At 38.7% G+C, this 16994-nt stretch overlaps 1 protein-coding gene across 4 annotated transcripts in view; it reads left to right on the top strand.

The window, feature by feature from the left end:
• Positions 1-16994, top strand: part of SLC6A11 (solute carrier family 6 member 11) — a 116224-nt gene that overhangs the window by 7688 nt on the left and 91542 nt on the right. For all 4 annotated transcript variants that reach the window (XM_076346006.1, XM_076346003.1, XM_076346004.1 and 1 more), the window contains exon 5: positions 145-235. In XM_076346006.1, the coding sequence (XP_076202121.1) occupies positions 145-235 (91 nt within the window). The remainder of the gene's footprint in view (positions 1-144; positions 236-16994) is intronic.

Raw genomic sequence — 16994 nt, 5'->3', positions numbered from 1 at the left:
TTTTAGTGTACTTAGAAATCCTTTAACCACATAGAGAAAATGTATCATAGAATGGTGGCTTTACAAGATGCATAAACTAGAAGGTGCACAAGAAGAAATGTACTTACATGTCAATATAGCAAACTCTTTTTTGTTCTTTTATAGAAAACTGTGTGGAATTTCAAAAACTTAATCTGAGCAACTGCAGTCAAGTCTCTTTACAAAATGCCACTTCTCCAGTGATGGAATTCTGGGAGTAAGTGCACATATATTTTGTGTTTGATCAGACTATTAATTATCTTCCAATATTTTGATCACTTACTTGTGATTATATACCTTGTAACCCTATAGCACTTAGCGATGTGAGTTCAGCTGGAAATTTTCTCATACAGCCAGAGAGTCAGGATGAGAGTTTTAACTCTTTTTTTAGAGGATACAAGGAAAGGAATTCCATATCCTGAAAGAACATAGAACAAAATGTGCCACTTGCTTGGGAGCTTGGCTCCTGCTGCTGGAGGAAAGAGCCTCGAACCCATACTAATGAGGAGGCAGAGGTGAAAGAAAGAGGGTGATTTTAAATATTTCTTGGTTTTTTTCCCGGATGTTTCTTCTCTTAAGAGTTTGAAAGTTGCATCTTCATCCTTGTTTGAGCTAACTAATACTTTGGCTTCTGTATCTCATTATTTTTTAAAGGACTATGTAAGTGTTAGTTATTCAGCTATAATAACAGGAGAGTTTAACTCTCTTGTGTCTCCTTGATTCTGATTTCTAGTTAGAGTAATAGAAGGGAATTACATCTTTGCACAATATTGTCTGCTTTTATGATGACACATATTTTTTCGTACTATAAATATTTAATTAGTGCATGTGTAGTCACATATTTGTTCCTTGCAGGGCGCAGTGTGTGTTAAGACAGTCATAGAAATGGAATGTTACTTTTAATACTAAGTCATCTCACAATTCAAAGTGTGTTGTAAAATTCTGGGTTACTAACATTTCTTGAGGGCCCATTCTAATCTCATTAATTTTATTATTAAGATAGAGCCTTATTCTGAGGCTGTGTGTTCAGAGCTCTGTTTTATGTTCAGGACAGCAATAGCTACACTTTGAAAGGACCGTAAATTAAGACTATCCTTGAAGGGAGAACTCTACATTGACATTATTTTCTTGACTGTTAGCATATGATATTGTCTTTGCCTCTGAACCTCTTTGTCTTGGTACATCAGTTACCTTAGCCTTTATGGGTGGTAGTTGTTGCTTCAGTAAATAATACTGTTTTATTTAAAAAAAAAAAAAAAAAGCCCCCAAAACAAATTAAATCTGAACAAAGCATGAAAATGCATATGCTCTCTGGTTAAAATTGTAATTTTATTTTCTGTTAAAATTTTCAATAACCTGAACACCTAACATGTTAAATCAAAATATACCTGCTCTACCCACTTTCCAGCTAATGCTTCAGAATAAACAAGAGTTTCTTAGGTGGCATCTCTTATTGCTATGAGTTCATCATTTTAACAAAAATATCTTACGGTTTTTTGGGATAACTAGAACTAAGATTATATATAGTTAGAGTAAATGAACAAAGTATTTTCTCCAGTACTATCCTTATTTACCCAATGTGTTTATTTGCTTATTCAACAATTTTCAAAACTCGGCAATTGATGGTAACTCAACAGTTATCCAGAGAAGTAGGCAACGTTCAGTTGAATTATATGGAGGGCACAGACTAAGATTTATATCCTCATGTTTCTAGGGTTTTGGGGGGTGGTTTGTTAGTGCTCACCTTTGGATTGCCTAAATTCCCATGTCAGTGTTATTTTGATGCACATACAGATACATTTTAAGCATGCCCCCTTCTCAGAATTCTCTAAAAAAGAAGCTAAACAAGATTCTGTAGCTAAACTTGGATTCAAGTTACAGTGCATTTTAAATCCTTCAAATTTTGGACATATTTGCCTGCCTGATTCTGGCTGAGTTAGGAATGAATTATTAAACTAGAAGGGATAATCAGATTTAGCCTTTTCTCTAACTTGTTTTACAGTCTTGTGTATACAAAGTTGAAAATACACACTCCAAAACTTTTAAAATCACAAAACCCAAAAGAGAAGGTAAACAAAATAATTTGTTATTTATTTGAAACTTTTCTTTTTTGTGTTGTGGACAAACTTTTTGTAATACTAACAGTTTACTGGCCAAAATAGCTTAAGATATTAAACTTACCTACTTTCTCTGTCCAAGCAAAACTGAAGCTGCATAGCTTTTCACCCTTGGAAAATGAGTGTACTCTCTTCCTGCCGAGGAAGGTATTTGCCTTGTTAAAATTTAAGTAGGTATGATGTTGCATGGCTTCAAAATTTAAAATAGACATGACAAACTAGTTTAGAAGTGGAAGAATGAGCTTTAGTAAATATCAGGACTGATTTTGCATTAAAATAACTAATTGGAATGAACAACAGATTATAATTAAGTTATATGTCTTAAATATATCAGACAAATGCACAGTGGAAGTCTTTGTTTATAGATGTGCAGTGCAGATCACAGAGTAGTTAATATGAAGTAAAAATATTACTAGGCTAGTTAATTTGTCCAGCAAGTCATCTTACAGTCTGTAGATAAGTGTTACCAGAAATGTTATTTCACTTAGCCAGAGGTCTTGTTCACATGATGTTGCTTTAGTCCTTTATAAATTCTGGTGTCAGGAATCACAAATTTATTGAAAGCCTCTTTTTCAAACAAATAGTAAAAAGAAAGTTGATGGGGTAGACTGCACAGAGCAGATGCTTGTTGCTATTTTCAGAACTCATGTGGATAGTGTGTGAGAATCTTCATTGCTGCAATAACCAATCACAGGACTGAATTCATTTGCATAATGACCATGTTTCTTACAATTAATTAAGTTGATGCCTGTGAAGGGAAGGGGGAGGCTCTAGGTTTCTTCTGAACAACCACACCATTCACAACCTTTACACTTTGCTCTCTGCAATGTCAAGTCTGCAACTGAAATTCCTCTAAGTCGTGGCCACGTAAAGACAATTTATTGTGTAAAGGGTCAGCTGGGGGGAAAAAAGTCTGGGTTTTGTGGGTTTTTTTGGTTGTTGGTTTTTTTTTTTTGGTCTGTTACCATCTACTCTTGAGATAATCTGTGAATTAGAGTGGTAATTATTGTGAATAGTGATCCTATTTGCTTACTGTATGGGATCTCATTTACATGTAGAACTGAATACTGCGTTTGTAAACTGTCAGGCTGATGTTACATCTTTCCTTTGATAATCCTATCACATTACCACAGTCTTCTAGAGTATTCACAATATATTGAGATTTTTTTAATTAAAAAAAAAAAAACAACAAAAATGTATGTTTTAGCAGTGCTATGTGTTTCTCTCAAGCCCAGTGCTCTCAGTCTAAGAGTTAATAATGCTGAGGGATATACAGGTTGCTATGTATCACACAGCAGACTAGACTGGCATTATGTAAATGCCAGCAGAGGTTAGTAGCAGGGGCACAAGTTGGATTTGGTTTTGTGTGTGTGCGCGTGTGTAAATGAATACACCAGGCCCAAAAGGATGTCTTTACTTCTGGCTTTGAAAAGGAGTCTTTTTTTTTTTTTCCTCTGTCTTTCTGTCTGTCTGTCTTTCCCTGCTCCATTTAACTAGTACTACTAGGTCTTTTCCATCACCTAGGCTAGAAGACTCAGCCCTTATTTATTTGTGACTGGAAGGAAATCCAAATCCTCAGTTGGTTTGAGGATTACAAATAAAGACTTCAGCCTCTCTGCTGAAATATTTCTAGCTTTTATTGCTTCTGTGGCCTTGGCTACTCCTAAAGCTATAGCTGAAGTCAAACAGCAACTCACCCAAGTGCAGTGATGACTGAGAGGATACTTTCCAGTACCATGAAGCTTTCTGACACGCAGGCTAGTAGCTACCCTTCCTCAGGTCTGTACAGAGGATACTGTTCCTTTGCTACCCTAGCAGGTATAGATTCGCTTCCTCTAGTAATTCAGCATTCTCTACCAGCTTTGATGGCTGGGTCACACAGAGGAGGAAGGCCTATTGATTGTCTTGGATGGATTGTTTGTTTTGAGGAAAAAAAAAAAAAAAAAAAAGCGAAGACTTTAGAGATAAGTACTGCAGTAGGTCCTAGATGCTACTTTCCTTTTGGTACACTCAGAATAATCTCATTGTACATGCAAGGACCTCAAAACTTATCAATTACAGGCTCACTAAAATATTTTAACTACTTATCTGTAGCTATACAGTGAAAATGGTCTGATCCTGCTGGAGGAGCATTAGGCAAAGTCTGGGAGTTTGGACCCTCCTTACTTGTCTTCCTACTTAGAAATGTCTATCCCCGTTAATGTTTTAAAACTTCATTTCGAGTTAGTGTCATGGTTTAACCCCAGCCAGCAACTCAGCACCACGCAGCCACTCGCTCACTCCCCCCCCAGTGAGATGAGGGAGAGAATTGGAACAGTAAAAGTGAGAAAACTCATGGGTTGAGATAAAGGCAGTTTAACAGGGAAAGCAAAAGCTGTGCGTGCAAGGAAAGCAAAATAAGGAATTCACTCACTCCTTCCCATCAGCAGGCAGGTGTTCAGCCATCTCCAGGAAAGCAGGGCTCCATCATGTGTAACAGTTACTTGGGAAGTCAAACACCATCACTCTGAATGCCCCCTCCTTCCTCCTTCTTCCCCCAGCTTTATATGCTGAGCATGACATCATATGGTGTGGGATATCCTTTAGGTCAGTTGGGGTCAGCTGTCCCAGCTGTGTCCCCTCCCAGCTTCTTGTGCCCCCCCAGCCTGCTCGCTGGTGGGGTGGGGTGAGAAGCAGAAGAGGCCTTGACTGTGTGTCAGCACTGCTCAGCAGTAACGAAAACATCCCTGTGTTCTCAACACTGTTTCCAGCACAAATCCAAAACATAGCCCCATCCTAGCTACTATGAAGAAAATGAACTCTATCCCAGCCAAAACCAGCACATTCTCCACCCCTTACTCCGTACCATTTACATCATGCTCGGGTCCCACACTATCCAATACAACCTCATTAACCACCACCACCCTTCCCATCCTTTGATATAATACGCAGATATCATTCCTTTAGCTTATGTACTACCCTTGTGAAATGTCCATAAGTGTCCACAAAATATCCATTGAGTTCATTTAGTCTGTGACTTTGGGCTCCATCTGTTACGGTGGTCACTCAGGACAGGAGAGGTGGTGTGTTGCGTGGAGTTATTGGGCACCAAAGCCAGCTCAGGTCGGGTCACTGCTGTACTTGCCCTGCTTCTTGTAAGGGTTGTCATCCATTGGTTCAGGTGGTTCCTGCTATAGCAATTCCTATAACATGCAACTCAAATTGTGGGTTACAACAATTTAAAGGTATTTCTATTACAGCCTCCATCCCTGGTCCCTTTGGACCAGGCCATCGGGTTTAACATTGCAATGAACTCCTCCCCTTGTCCCTGCTCCGGCTTGGACTTATCCACAGACTGCAGTCCCTTAGGGGTGTACCTGCTCCAAGTGCAGCCTTATCTATGAGCCACAGTTTCTTCAGGGGTACACCTCCTGTGGCATAGACTTAGCAACAGCCACAGTCGCTTTGAGGTGCACTTGTTCCAGCATGGCCTTCTTCATGGGCCACAATGCCTTCAGAGATATACCTGCTCCAGCACGGCCTTACCCACAGCCGCAATCCCTTCAGAAGTGAACCTGCTCCAACATGGCCTTACCCATGGCCGCAGTCGCTCCAGGGGAGTACCTGCTCTGTCGTGGGCTTATCCATGGCCACACGCTTTGAGGTGCTCCAGCATGACCTCATGCACAGCCCCTGACGCTTCAAGGTGTACTTGCTGCAGCGTGGACTTACCCACAGCCACAGATGCTTTGAGGTGCACCTTCTCCAGCATGGACTTATCCTTGGGCCACAATCCCTTCAGACGTATACCTGCTGCAGCACAGACATAACCACGGCCACAGACACTTTGAGATGTACCTGCTCTGGCGTGGACTTATTCATGGCCACAGATGCTTCGGAGTGTCCTGCTCCCACGTGGATTCATCCACAGGTCACAGTCCCTTCAACTTGAGTTCACACTGGAGTTCCAGCCTGTCCAGTACAGCAAAACAGAAACAGCAGCGATGCCCTGGCCATCTGCCAGCCCAGGCGCATCGCTATGGCTGTTATCAAAATGTTTCCAGGCACAGTACAGTAAGATGATCAGCAGTACAGCAAGCAGCAAAAGCAAAAACCAGCCACTAACGAGCACTAGACTCTAATATACAGTAAGGCAAGCAAGCTCCATGGCAAGCACAAGAAGCCTGCTGATTAACAGCTAAACAGCAATAACAGCTATAAATTTGACCTAGCACATTTCAATCAAATCTGTCGTTATCTTGAACCCTTCGAGCCCCACATTGGGCACCAAAAAGGACTGTTGTGGTTTAATCCCAGCTGGCAACTAAGCACCACCCAGCTGCTTGCTCACTCCCCCCCGGTGGGATGGGGGAGAGAATCGGAAGAGTAAAAGTGAGAAAACTCGTGGGTTGAGATAAAGGCAGTTTAACAGGGAAAGCAAAAGCCACCCACGCAAGCAAAGCAAAACAAGGAATTCACTCACTACTTCCCATCGGCAGGCAGGTGTTCAGCCATTTCCAGGAAAGCAGGGCTCCATCATGCGCAATGGTTACTTGGGAAGACAAATGCCATCATTCCAAATGTCCCTTTCCTCCTTCTTCCCCCAGCTTTATATGCTGAGCATGATGCCATATGGTGTGGAATACCCCTTTGGTCAGTTGGGGTCAGCTGTCTCAGCTGTGTCCCCTCCCAGCTTCTTGTGCCCCCCCAGCCTGCTCGCTGGTGGGGTGGGGTGGGGTGAGAAGCAGAAAAGGCCTTGACTGTGTGTCAGCACTGCTCAGCACTAATGAAAACATCCCTGTGTTCTCAACACTGTTTCCAGCCCAAATCCAAAACATAGCCCCATGCTAGCTACTATGAAGAGAAATAACTCTATCCTGGACAAAACCAGCACATTTAGCAGACTTGCCACTGATTACAGGTATCATTGTTCACTACTCTGGGAAAAATTAGGTGATTAAATGATTTCTTACCTTACTTAAAAAGACCTCGCAAGCCATAGCCTTGAGAAGTTTTGTATTCCATCTGTGTCTACGGTTTTCTGAGGTAAGCAGCTGAATCGATCAAAATTCACTTTTTATTCTTCAAACTCTCTGATGCTATGTTCCAAAGAAGGAAAGGCAAGAGTCTGAAATGTCACTTTTCATTTCATACTGGTGCCTAGCATTCAGAGACTGTTCAGTTAACTACCGTTTATGGCATTTCTCTCATCCTAATCGTATAGCTTGACTAACGGTTTTCTAAGAAAAAATAATCAAGGTACAGCACATGGAATTTTTAGCGTCTAAACTTTAAACATTTAATAGTGGTAGACGCAGTACTAATAGAGGCGTTGATAATTTTGGATATGTTAAAGCAGTCCCATGAAAGAGAGCTGTGGCCATGGATGTGGCTATATTTATAGCCTGGGAAACAGAATAGAGAGGAGAAGATACTCTACTCCATTGTTCTGTATGCTGTCCTTGGAGAGCAAATTGTCTGGTAGGTATAGGGGGCAGAAACCATGTCTGTGTGCTCTTTTGGCTGCTACTTCAGTCTGTCACCATGGTCAGGAATTCGAGGTTTCTAGTGCCTGGGAAGGGAGCTGGACAGACAGAGGACCCATGGTTTTGTGGTTGATTCCACCTCAATAGTTTCTTATTGGCTGTATAACAACAACTTAGTCCTCTGTTAAAGAAGGTCTAGTTGTTGGCCTGTCATTCTCTGGAGGGGGTGACACATCGTTAGCATTTCCAAGTAAAGCCTAGTGAGAAAAAACATTTTTTTTGTCTAGGGAAAATAAAAGGGGCTGTTCTCAGCAAAAAGGAAAAGGCATAAACCCTTTCCTTGTAAAGTCAAAAAGAGTTTTTCCGGTTTCATTCAGGCTGCAAATGACTGCAGGAGTCACATTGTGGTTAATCTCCACTACCCTATGAAAAGTCATTAGCAAGTTGAGCCTGATTCTGCAGTGCTCAGTACCCAGAGACCTTCAGCACCTCTCAGAACTAGGCCCTTTGTGCATGTCTTGTAGAACATTGAGTTGTGCCAGACTTGCTTGTTTCTGTTCAGTTCATAGGAGGCCGTGTGAAAATTGCTTTTTGTTTGGAGTCACGTGAGTTCTTCATCTGGTTTTGCCTCAAAAACCACTGGCTTTGCCTGGTTTCAGTTGAAAGAAGTAAATGGGATAGGTGTCAAAATGCTACGCCGTTTTCTTAATATTGAGGGATAAATGTTACCCTAAACCAGGCAGATGAACTTCCGTGTTTTTTGATTTTTGTCTTGAACATTGTATGTAACATTTTTATTATGGCAAAAAAAAGACCTTAAAAGTTGCAAAGTCAAGTATTTGGGTATTAAGAAATACTAGAAATAAGGTTGTGAAATTTTAAGTTCACATCTTTTATGAATATGATCATCTTTAGTTGAAGAACTGCCTAATATTTTTTCAATAGATCTGCTTTGTTCTTGCTGGAGGATGGATAGGGACCAAACACTGTGTAGGTATTTAATATTTTGTTGTTCTTCTCTTTGTTCATTTTCTTATGTTTTATATTCTCATTATTATTAGGTTCCTGCTCTGCTGACAAAGTTATCAATTTAATCAAGGCTTCCTAGGATGCTCATGGTGTCAATGGCTTTGCAATCGTAGTTTCTTGATTATTTACACGTTCATTTACCTTCACAAAATCTTGGTAAGGTCAAATTATTCCCATTTTACAGAAGGGGATCTGAGCTACAGAGAGAGTAAAAGTGCTAAGTATGAGAGGTCCAAGGCATTTTTTCATACTATTTAACATTAAGGTTGCACATATTTTATTTCAGTTAAGAAACAAGAAAATGTACCCAAGTCAGCTTTGTCCAAAGGTAAAGATGAAAAAAAGTTACTTAATTGAAGACACCGTAACGTTTGTTTGAAACAAGTAATTGCTATTTAATTCCAAACAAAACATTTTATTTTGTGCACTCACATGAAAGTTTAAGGGAATTATTAAAAAAAAAAAAAAAAGCAGTAACTTTTTGTCGTCTTTGCTCTAATGACTCAGTATTTAGAAGGCTCTCTGCTGTATTTTGCTTGCAAGAAATTGAATACTTACGTTCCACTTTCTTGAATGTGTTCTATATGGGGTAGGAATTTCAGTATCTTCTCTTGAACTTGCTCTACTTTGTATAAAAGTTAAATAATCATGGAGTATAGACTGGGATGCTAACATCTTGCTTCTCTGGTGGTTGCCTTGGCTAGAAGTTTACAGGATCATTCTCCCACTGTCTCAGTACTTATTTAGATGGTTTAGATGGAAGGGGATACTTGAGGACAAGAAGTATTGAGGGAGAGTATTCTGATACTTTATAGGTTAATAGTTAGACCATCCAGTTTCAGTCTTTACGCTAATAAATATTTAATTGTTTATACACAGTAGTAACAGGAGAGAGTGAAAGTTTTTTCTGAATCCACCTACTGCAGAATAGCAGGAAGCTTGATAGCTAGGGAGTTCTCTTGGTAGAAAACTTTATAGGCTTTAGGGTAGAGGAGGTCTATGAATATGCGTTTCCAGCATGATGGGGGAGCTTTTTGATTATTCGTTTCCTATCCTAGCCTCTTTTCTCTGTTTGTGCAAATCAGCTCTTCATTCTCCATGTTTCAAATCTTAGTTCCGGACACTTTGAAAGGTCTGTTCAGAGGGAACCTAAATGTTAGCATGTTTCTGGGACATTGGTGAGCTATCTCAGTTATCTTATCTTAATTCCTCAGTTGATTTGTTACTCCCTGGTCCATGCTAGTGCCTGCCTGGCATCCCCACCACAACTATCCATTTTAGTATCCTTCTTCCCACATATGCTTCCCACTGCTGTCTCTTCTTTGTATTGTAATTCATCCTAGCCTCTTTTCTTGGGCAGTTCAAATTGTCCTCTGACTTGTCTCTAAATCAGGTACATTACTGCTTCCCATCTCCAGCCACCTAGTCCCAGTCATTTTATCCAGCCAGTTGTCCACTCCCCAAACTTGCATCTAGCCTCAGGATGGCTGCTCGCTGGTCTCCAGTCTTAACTCCCTAAACACCTTTCATTTGCTCCCTAAATTCATTGGCTAGCTAATCACAGACTGCTCTTCCTTCTGCTCATTGCTTCTCTTCCTCTCCCCATGCCTATCTGCTAGTGTGGGAAAGACTGGCTGCCTTGTCCAGACAGTCTCAGTCCAATTTATCCTCAAGCCTCCCTAAGTCCCAGTCTTCCAGGTGGTTTTTTTTTTCTTACTGATGTTCTGCAAATTGTGCAAAGTTAGTAAGTATTTAGCATTAGAGCATTTTAACAGAGGAATCTAGGAAGATTTTATCTGTATCCTGATGAAGTCTGTTGGCAATGTGTGCTTTTCTTTTTTTATTCAATGATAAGGCTGTCAGGTTATTGCAATAAATATTTTTTCCTATGCCTGTGTTTTGGGTGCAGCCAAAAAAAGCCATTAACAATTTTGAAGCTAATTATCATAAAAACCTTTGTTTAAATGGTAGGAGTCTGAATAAATATATTTGTATCTGAAAACAGGATTTTATAATGGAAATTTTTAAATAATAAAAATGTGGTGTTAGGAGATGCACCTTTATGTTTTGGAAAACTAATTTTAAAATGTTGCAAACTCCTTTTCAGTAGTTGTAGGTACTTAAGGTAATAATAAACTTTTCTTTGATTGTGAAGGTACTATGAACGAATTTTGTCTTTTATTTTCCTAGTTATTTAGAATGATACCGTTATTTTAGATATAGTTCATAAAAGACGTATTTCACTATCTACTACTTAGAATGTCTTTGGGGAATTTGTAGCATTCGGTTGGTTCCTACAATAAAATATGGGAAAGTTTTGGCCTGCATTGTTGGCAAAAATAGAAATTACATTTTTGTAGCAAAGATCATACATGAGCTATTTAAAATATCCCTAAAATATCCCTTAATCACACAACTGTAAAAGTTCTAGCAATAATATTATTACCTACTAATGGTTGGAAAACATGCACAGGGGGCTGAGTGACGTGCTTAAAAAACTGTGACCTTTAGAAGCTGCTGGCTCAGATATCCAGTTTTGCTGAAGAATGCTAAACTTTTTTTTTTAAGAATCGGTAACATTAAGGGTATTTTCATTATTGTTGTTAACGTAGGAGTGTGTGTTTAAAGACATTTTTATCTATATATGCACTTTTTGATAGTGTAGGGAAAGAAATATTTGAGAGAAGCACAGTTTGCTTGCAGGGAAATTAAAAAAAAATAAAATGTGAAAGGTCTAAAATAGCAAAACCTTAGTTGTGCCATGACAAGCTTGGCCAAACCAGTCAATTGCAGAACATGCCAAAATAACCAGGTATGTTTCTTCTGGCTTTGCTAGGGTTTTAATTGGTTTCTCGTAGATTTTTTTTTTTTTTTGTGTTACTTATACAAGAGAAGATATCTACTGAAAGGCCTCCTTTCAGTTATGTCTGGTTTTATGCAAATACAAAAGTGAGCTCATCCCCTTTTTTAAGAGTTATTATGTATAGCCTTCTACACTTGTATCTAAGCAAACTTTTAAATCTTCTAGAAAACTAAAGGCAAGATACGGTTGGTGGCAATTGCTGCCTGAAACTAATTAGTCCACTTCAGTAGCTCCCCAAAGAAGAGAGGTGTCTTGTACAGGGCAAGCTGAAAAGTTACATTCATGTTTTACAAGGTTGCCCACCCCAGTAAGTATTTTCTCTGCCAGTTTACCATGGGAATTGGATTTGCAAGGCTAGATGTGCAAATAAATAGCATGTAACTCTTCCAAGACATATTTTTCAATACCTCTGGAATCCTTTAAATATGCATGTGGCTTTGTAAATAATAGACTGTCATTTTCAACTGTCCAAGAATGTGTCCGTTAGATTTGCTCAGTCTCTTGAAATTGAGAATCTTAAGGACCTTGGTGCAAGGGATTTTAGAGATGCCCAAGTAACTCTGAAAACAATGTTAAAGAGCGGTCACATTCATCTACTTCTTGGCTATCTCAGCATGAGTACTGCGTAAAGCAAATAGTTCCATGCAATTAAGCAAACCTGTATCTATTTTTGGCTCTTGAAAAAGTATCATCGCAAGGAAAAAAGGAAAAAAAAAAAGTTTAGACACTTTTTAAGAGTATTTCCCAAGTATGGCTTTGTAGATTCAGGGCATTAACAGAAAAAGGTGGTTGCTTGGTTTTTTTTAGTCAAATTAAATGCTCAAAGGAGAGATGTTCTTGCTGTGCAAAAAAAAAAAAAAAAAAAAAAGAACACAGAATGGAAAAAAAACCCCTTTTTTGGTAAATTTTTCACTGTTTTCCACTATATTCTTATATGGTAGCAAGGAAATTGATTTGCAATGTCAGGAGGACTTCCTGAAGAAGACTCATTAAATATTGCTATGGAATAAAGGTTACAGAATATCAATCAGTGCAGGCCTTGAAACAATGATGTAGGCATAGTTGTCCTCTATGTGGAAAAGGAAATGACTGATATCTTCCCAAAGTCCCTTCAACGGCTATTTTTTAATGATTTCAACTCTGCTGGCAATTCGTTTTAGTTTACAAATGGAAAAAATGAGCCAGTAGAATTTATCTGAATGTATTTAATTAAGAATCATACTGTAAGTTGCAAGCGCTACAGGAGAGTGGTATTTTACGAAGACCCAGTAGCTGTAAATGTGGACAAAGGACTTGGGACCTCCCAAAATAGCTCCTGTACATCTGCAGTTTTCTTTTTTTCTCTTTTGACCTATCGGCTCTTCTTTACTGCCTTGTGCCCCTGCTCCTTTGCAGTTTCACTTCTTACATTTTTTTGTAACTAGGATTTAGTACAGGGCCAGTGAGTATGAGAAATATGTTGACACAGTATTTTTTTTTTTTTTTTTTTTTTTTTTTTTCTTTTTTGGCCAGTCAGGTCATGGTTTTATATTGGCCTGTTCTGTGTGGAAGAGATAAGAGCTTACCATCACTCATTTGTTATGTGAGTTTGTAGCCAAGAGCTCACTATGAAGGACTATTTTACAAAATCATGGAACAGTTCTCAATTTTTTTGTGGTATGTAGTTCTCATTTTATGAACATTTAATTAAGAGTGAACAACTGAATACAAGTCTACAGATTGTCTAAAAGGCTCAACACAAATTTTGAGAGCCATCAGGTTGACTTACATTTCTTCTAGGTGCTTTCAGTTCACAGCTGCTACTGTGTGCTGAACTATTTTACATCACTCAGAAGGTGAATAGAAAGGAGATTTTTGTCACTGCATAACTTCTTCAGAGAGGAGTAGGGGGAAAACTGCAAAAAGACTGAAGGAGTCATTGGATATGAGAGAGTACCAAGAAACTGTAGGGCAGAGGTGAGTGGAACAGTACAAAAAAGTTATTTGACAGGATTAAACTCTCAGGCTTGGTTAAGAAGAAGTTGCCATGACTTCAGTGAAAGAGGTTGAAGGAAAACAGGTCAGGAATGGCTAGAGAAGTGGGGTGTTTTGCGTTTATCCATCACTGTCTCTGTCTATCGCTATAGATGTACGTAAGCACACACATACACATATAAAAATGAAAAAAGCAATATATGTATATACAAAGTAGCTGCTAAGTAGTGTCACATTACGTTCAGATAACTTAAGTACTGACTTTAATGAGGCAGGGGTTGACACAAGAAATATGTGTCATTATTTGCGAGCAGTACTAGGAATTTTGGAGAAAAGTCTGCTGAGGAGAATTTAATCTTACCTTTTAATTTGGTAAGAAGTGTAAAAATGGATAATGAATGGAGCAACATTCAGCCCATCAGGACTTTAAGAAGAAAGAACTAGGCTCAGCAAATGCGGCTCAAATAGGAATAATTCATTCTGATACATGTAGGTCACAAAAAATATGCTGTAAGAGGTAAATATTTTAGAGCTGTGCATAATGCTCTAGCTGAGGGATTCTCACTAATGTGACCACTGGGAATTGTCTGTCTGCTGCTTTAAAAAAAGGCCAAGTATGGAATTAAGTGGATTTCCAGAAGAGAATTCTTACAGTTTGAGAGAATTTTATACAGATTCTTTAATCTGTAATCTGCAGATTATCTTCTAAAAGCTGAAATACATCTTTCTAATCATTGAGCACTGATGGTTGGAGACTACAAGTCTGTATCCAGCAATATCTGGCAAGGATTATTTGTAGCACTTTTAGAAACCTGTGGATATGTTATATTTCCTACTTTAGGGTTTACATGAAACCTTAAAAAGAGAGGTTTGTACAGTACATAGATTCTGTATCCTTTGTCAGTTCTGGATGTATAACTTGCAGAAAAGTGGAAGTGTCAGCTCATGTTGACTTCCAGTGAGAGTTTGGCACTGTACTCTCTCTGTTCATTTTAAAGAACATATACTTTTAGTGACTAAATCTGCTACAAATTCAGTGGAAGATTACCTTTGTTTCAACTTTATACTTGTATCCATGCTTGTTCTGGAGGTGTTTCAGTGATTACCACACTGCTGCACTGGAAAAAAAACCTGACAAAACCAGCCCATTTTTAGTTTCCTAATTGTTAGAATCTAGAGGGGAAAAAAGATAGTCTGAAAAGAATCCTTTCTTTTTAAGGCATTTTCTTTCTGAAAGATATATGCCTACTATATGGTATTAACATTATCAACATGTCATTCTTTCCCATGCCATCATCGTGTAACCAGAGCTCCGCAGGTTAGCAAGCCAAAGGAAGGGTTCATGCACTAGCCAGTCAAGCATTCAGAAGACACACTGCATGTCTCCTTCGCTCCTACTAAGGTTCAAGATTGTATAATATGGATGCAAGTACGATCAGAACCAATTTAATATGCAGCCTGAGTCATACGCGTTGCTAAATTTTGACATTCGTTTAGGCAATGCAGTGTATATTATATGCAGTATAGGAGTAGTATGTAGTATATATTATACTCTGGGGCTTACAATTATAAGGGTTGTCCCTGTTAAAATATATGTTCCCTTCCTGTAAAAGGGAGAGGTCTCCCACACATTTTTGTCAAAGTCCTGCATGAGGTAGGTTCTCTTCTAACAAGAATTTTTCTTCGTTCTGTTGATTGTTGCTCACTCAGTGAGCACACTCAGTAAAAGTCTCCTTTACTTTATTTGGCAGCTACCTTTTAATATATAGTCCTGTAGAGTGCAGAACAGGATGTTTGATTTATGTTTTAAAACTGAAAAACATTTTACAGCTTTGATATTGCTAGTACACAGAATGTTACCATACCTGTTGCTTAAGACAACATTGTACCATTCTGTACATTTTCTTGTGTCAAGAGATAACGAACCATGCCAGAGAAGAAAAACCTTGGAAAACAGTACGGGTTATAAATATGGTAATAAATTGACTAGGGAAGTAACAAGAAGATTCTATTTAGGCTCATTTTATTGAAGGATAATTTTTCTTTTTACCTTGTCCTATATATAATATATATTTAGTAAAAAGTCCTGAGAAGTTTACAAAGTAAACTGCTAGCCTTTTGGTTTCATAGGGTTTTACATCCTTTAGCATTCAGCATAGATTTTGTAAGTTTATCTTATGAGTGCCATTATCAAAAGCTATCATATGAGTATGTAAGGCAGTGGAGAATCCTATCTCAAATCTTTAGCATCTTGTATACTCTGTTTAATACTGGTTTTTTTACTCTGTGAGAGAAAACCACTCTGTATTCAAAGAAAGGTGGGAAGCATGTAATTTTGGTCAGCCCACCTTCTCTTAGCTGTTATTCCTTACTTTGAGAGTTTTAGCGTGTCTAGTCAGTAAACTGGAGACTACTGACTCAAGCGGTAGAGCCTTCTCTGAAATATCACTGCTTGTATGTTTATGTATTATTATTAAAATAAACATTCTTTCAAAAGTTTTTGTTCCTCCTAAGCTGTTCCTTTTCCACCTTTGAGTTATGCCGCCTGGATGCATGGATTAGCCTTTCTTCCAAATTAGACAACAATTAGCACAGATTGGACAGCCACAGGGAAATGTCACAACTCCCTGAAAGATATTTCAGTGCAGGAAAGCTGCTGTGCTGTTCAGCAGAGCTTAGTGTTTTAACAGAACGAAAGGAGCACTTTCGCTACCTGAGATCCTTTAAAGCTGCTTGCAATCGTAAGAGTTGAGGAAGCACTGACCTGAGCAAGAACTCACAGCACTGCTGCATAGGAAGGGTGCAGAGTCAAGTGAGCATTCAGTTTTTAAGATTCTCTATCAGATAATGTGAAAGCTGCAGTGATTCAGACAAGAGAACACAAATGCTGCTGGTGGTGAAACAACTCAAAATAGCTATTTCTAAGCCGTTCCTATAGTTGTATGGTTGGCCACACTCTCATTAATAAATAATGTGTCACAAACACATTAGATAAGCAGCTGCCTCTGATCTCTGTGACAAAAAGAATGTAACTTTTTACTTTTTTTGTGTGTCCCTGGCAAACATCTCAGCCTTCCAGTGTGTCTGGAAGTACTGCAATCATTATGGTCTTACAAAGGAGGCTGATTTTATGACTGCTAACTAGTTGAATAAGCATCTGACAGTGTAACAATCCACAGTGTGATTGTCTTCATGCAGATGTTTACCAGAACCTTGGATGCTGTTAGCTCTCTGGCCTAGCAGTTCAAGCATCCACAGAGGATTCTTGTACATGAAATCTGAATCCCACCATCTTCAGAATTCAGTTGATATCTACCCAAGTTTCTGCGTGTCAGAAACTGTATACTTGCACAGGATACTTGAATACATTTGGGTATGAAATACTCAAACCAATAAATTTTCACAGAAATTAAAGACTATCAACTGCATGAAGTGCAATGAGAGAAAGAAAGATGAAAGTTTAGAAAATGTCGTTGGATAGAAACTTAAACTCACTTTAACACAGGAATGGAGGATGTCTGAAAGATA

This window comes from Aptenodytes patagonicus, chromosome 8 (genome assembly GCF_965638725.1).
Source record: "Aptenodytes patagonicus chromosome 8, bAptPat1.pri.cur, whole genome shotgun sequence".
In the NCBI taxonomy this organism is placed as follows: domain Eukaryota; kingdom Metazoa; phylum Chordata; class Aves; order Sphenisciformes; family Spheniscidae; genus Aptenodytes; species Aptenodytes patagonicus.
The sequence above is the reverse complement of the archived record's forward strand: the minus strand, read 5'-3'. Positions and strand labels throughout refer to the sequence as shown.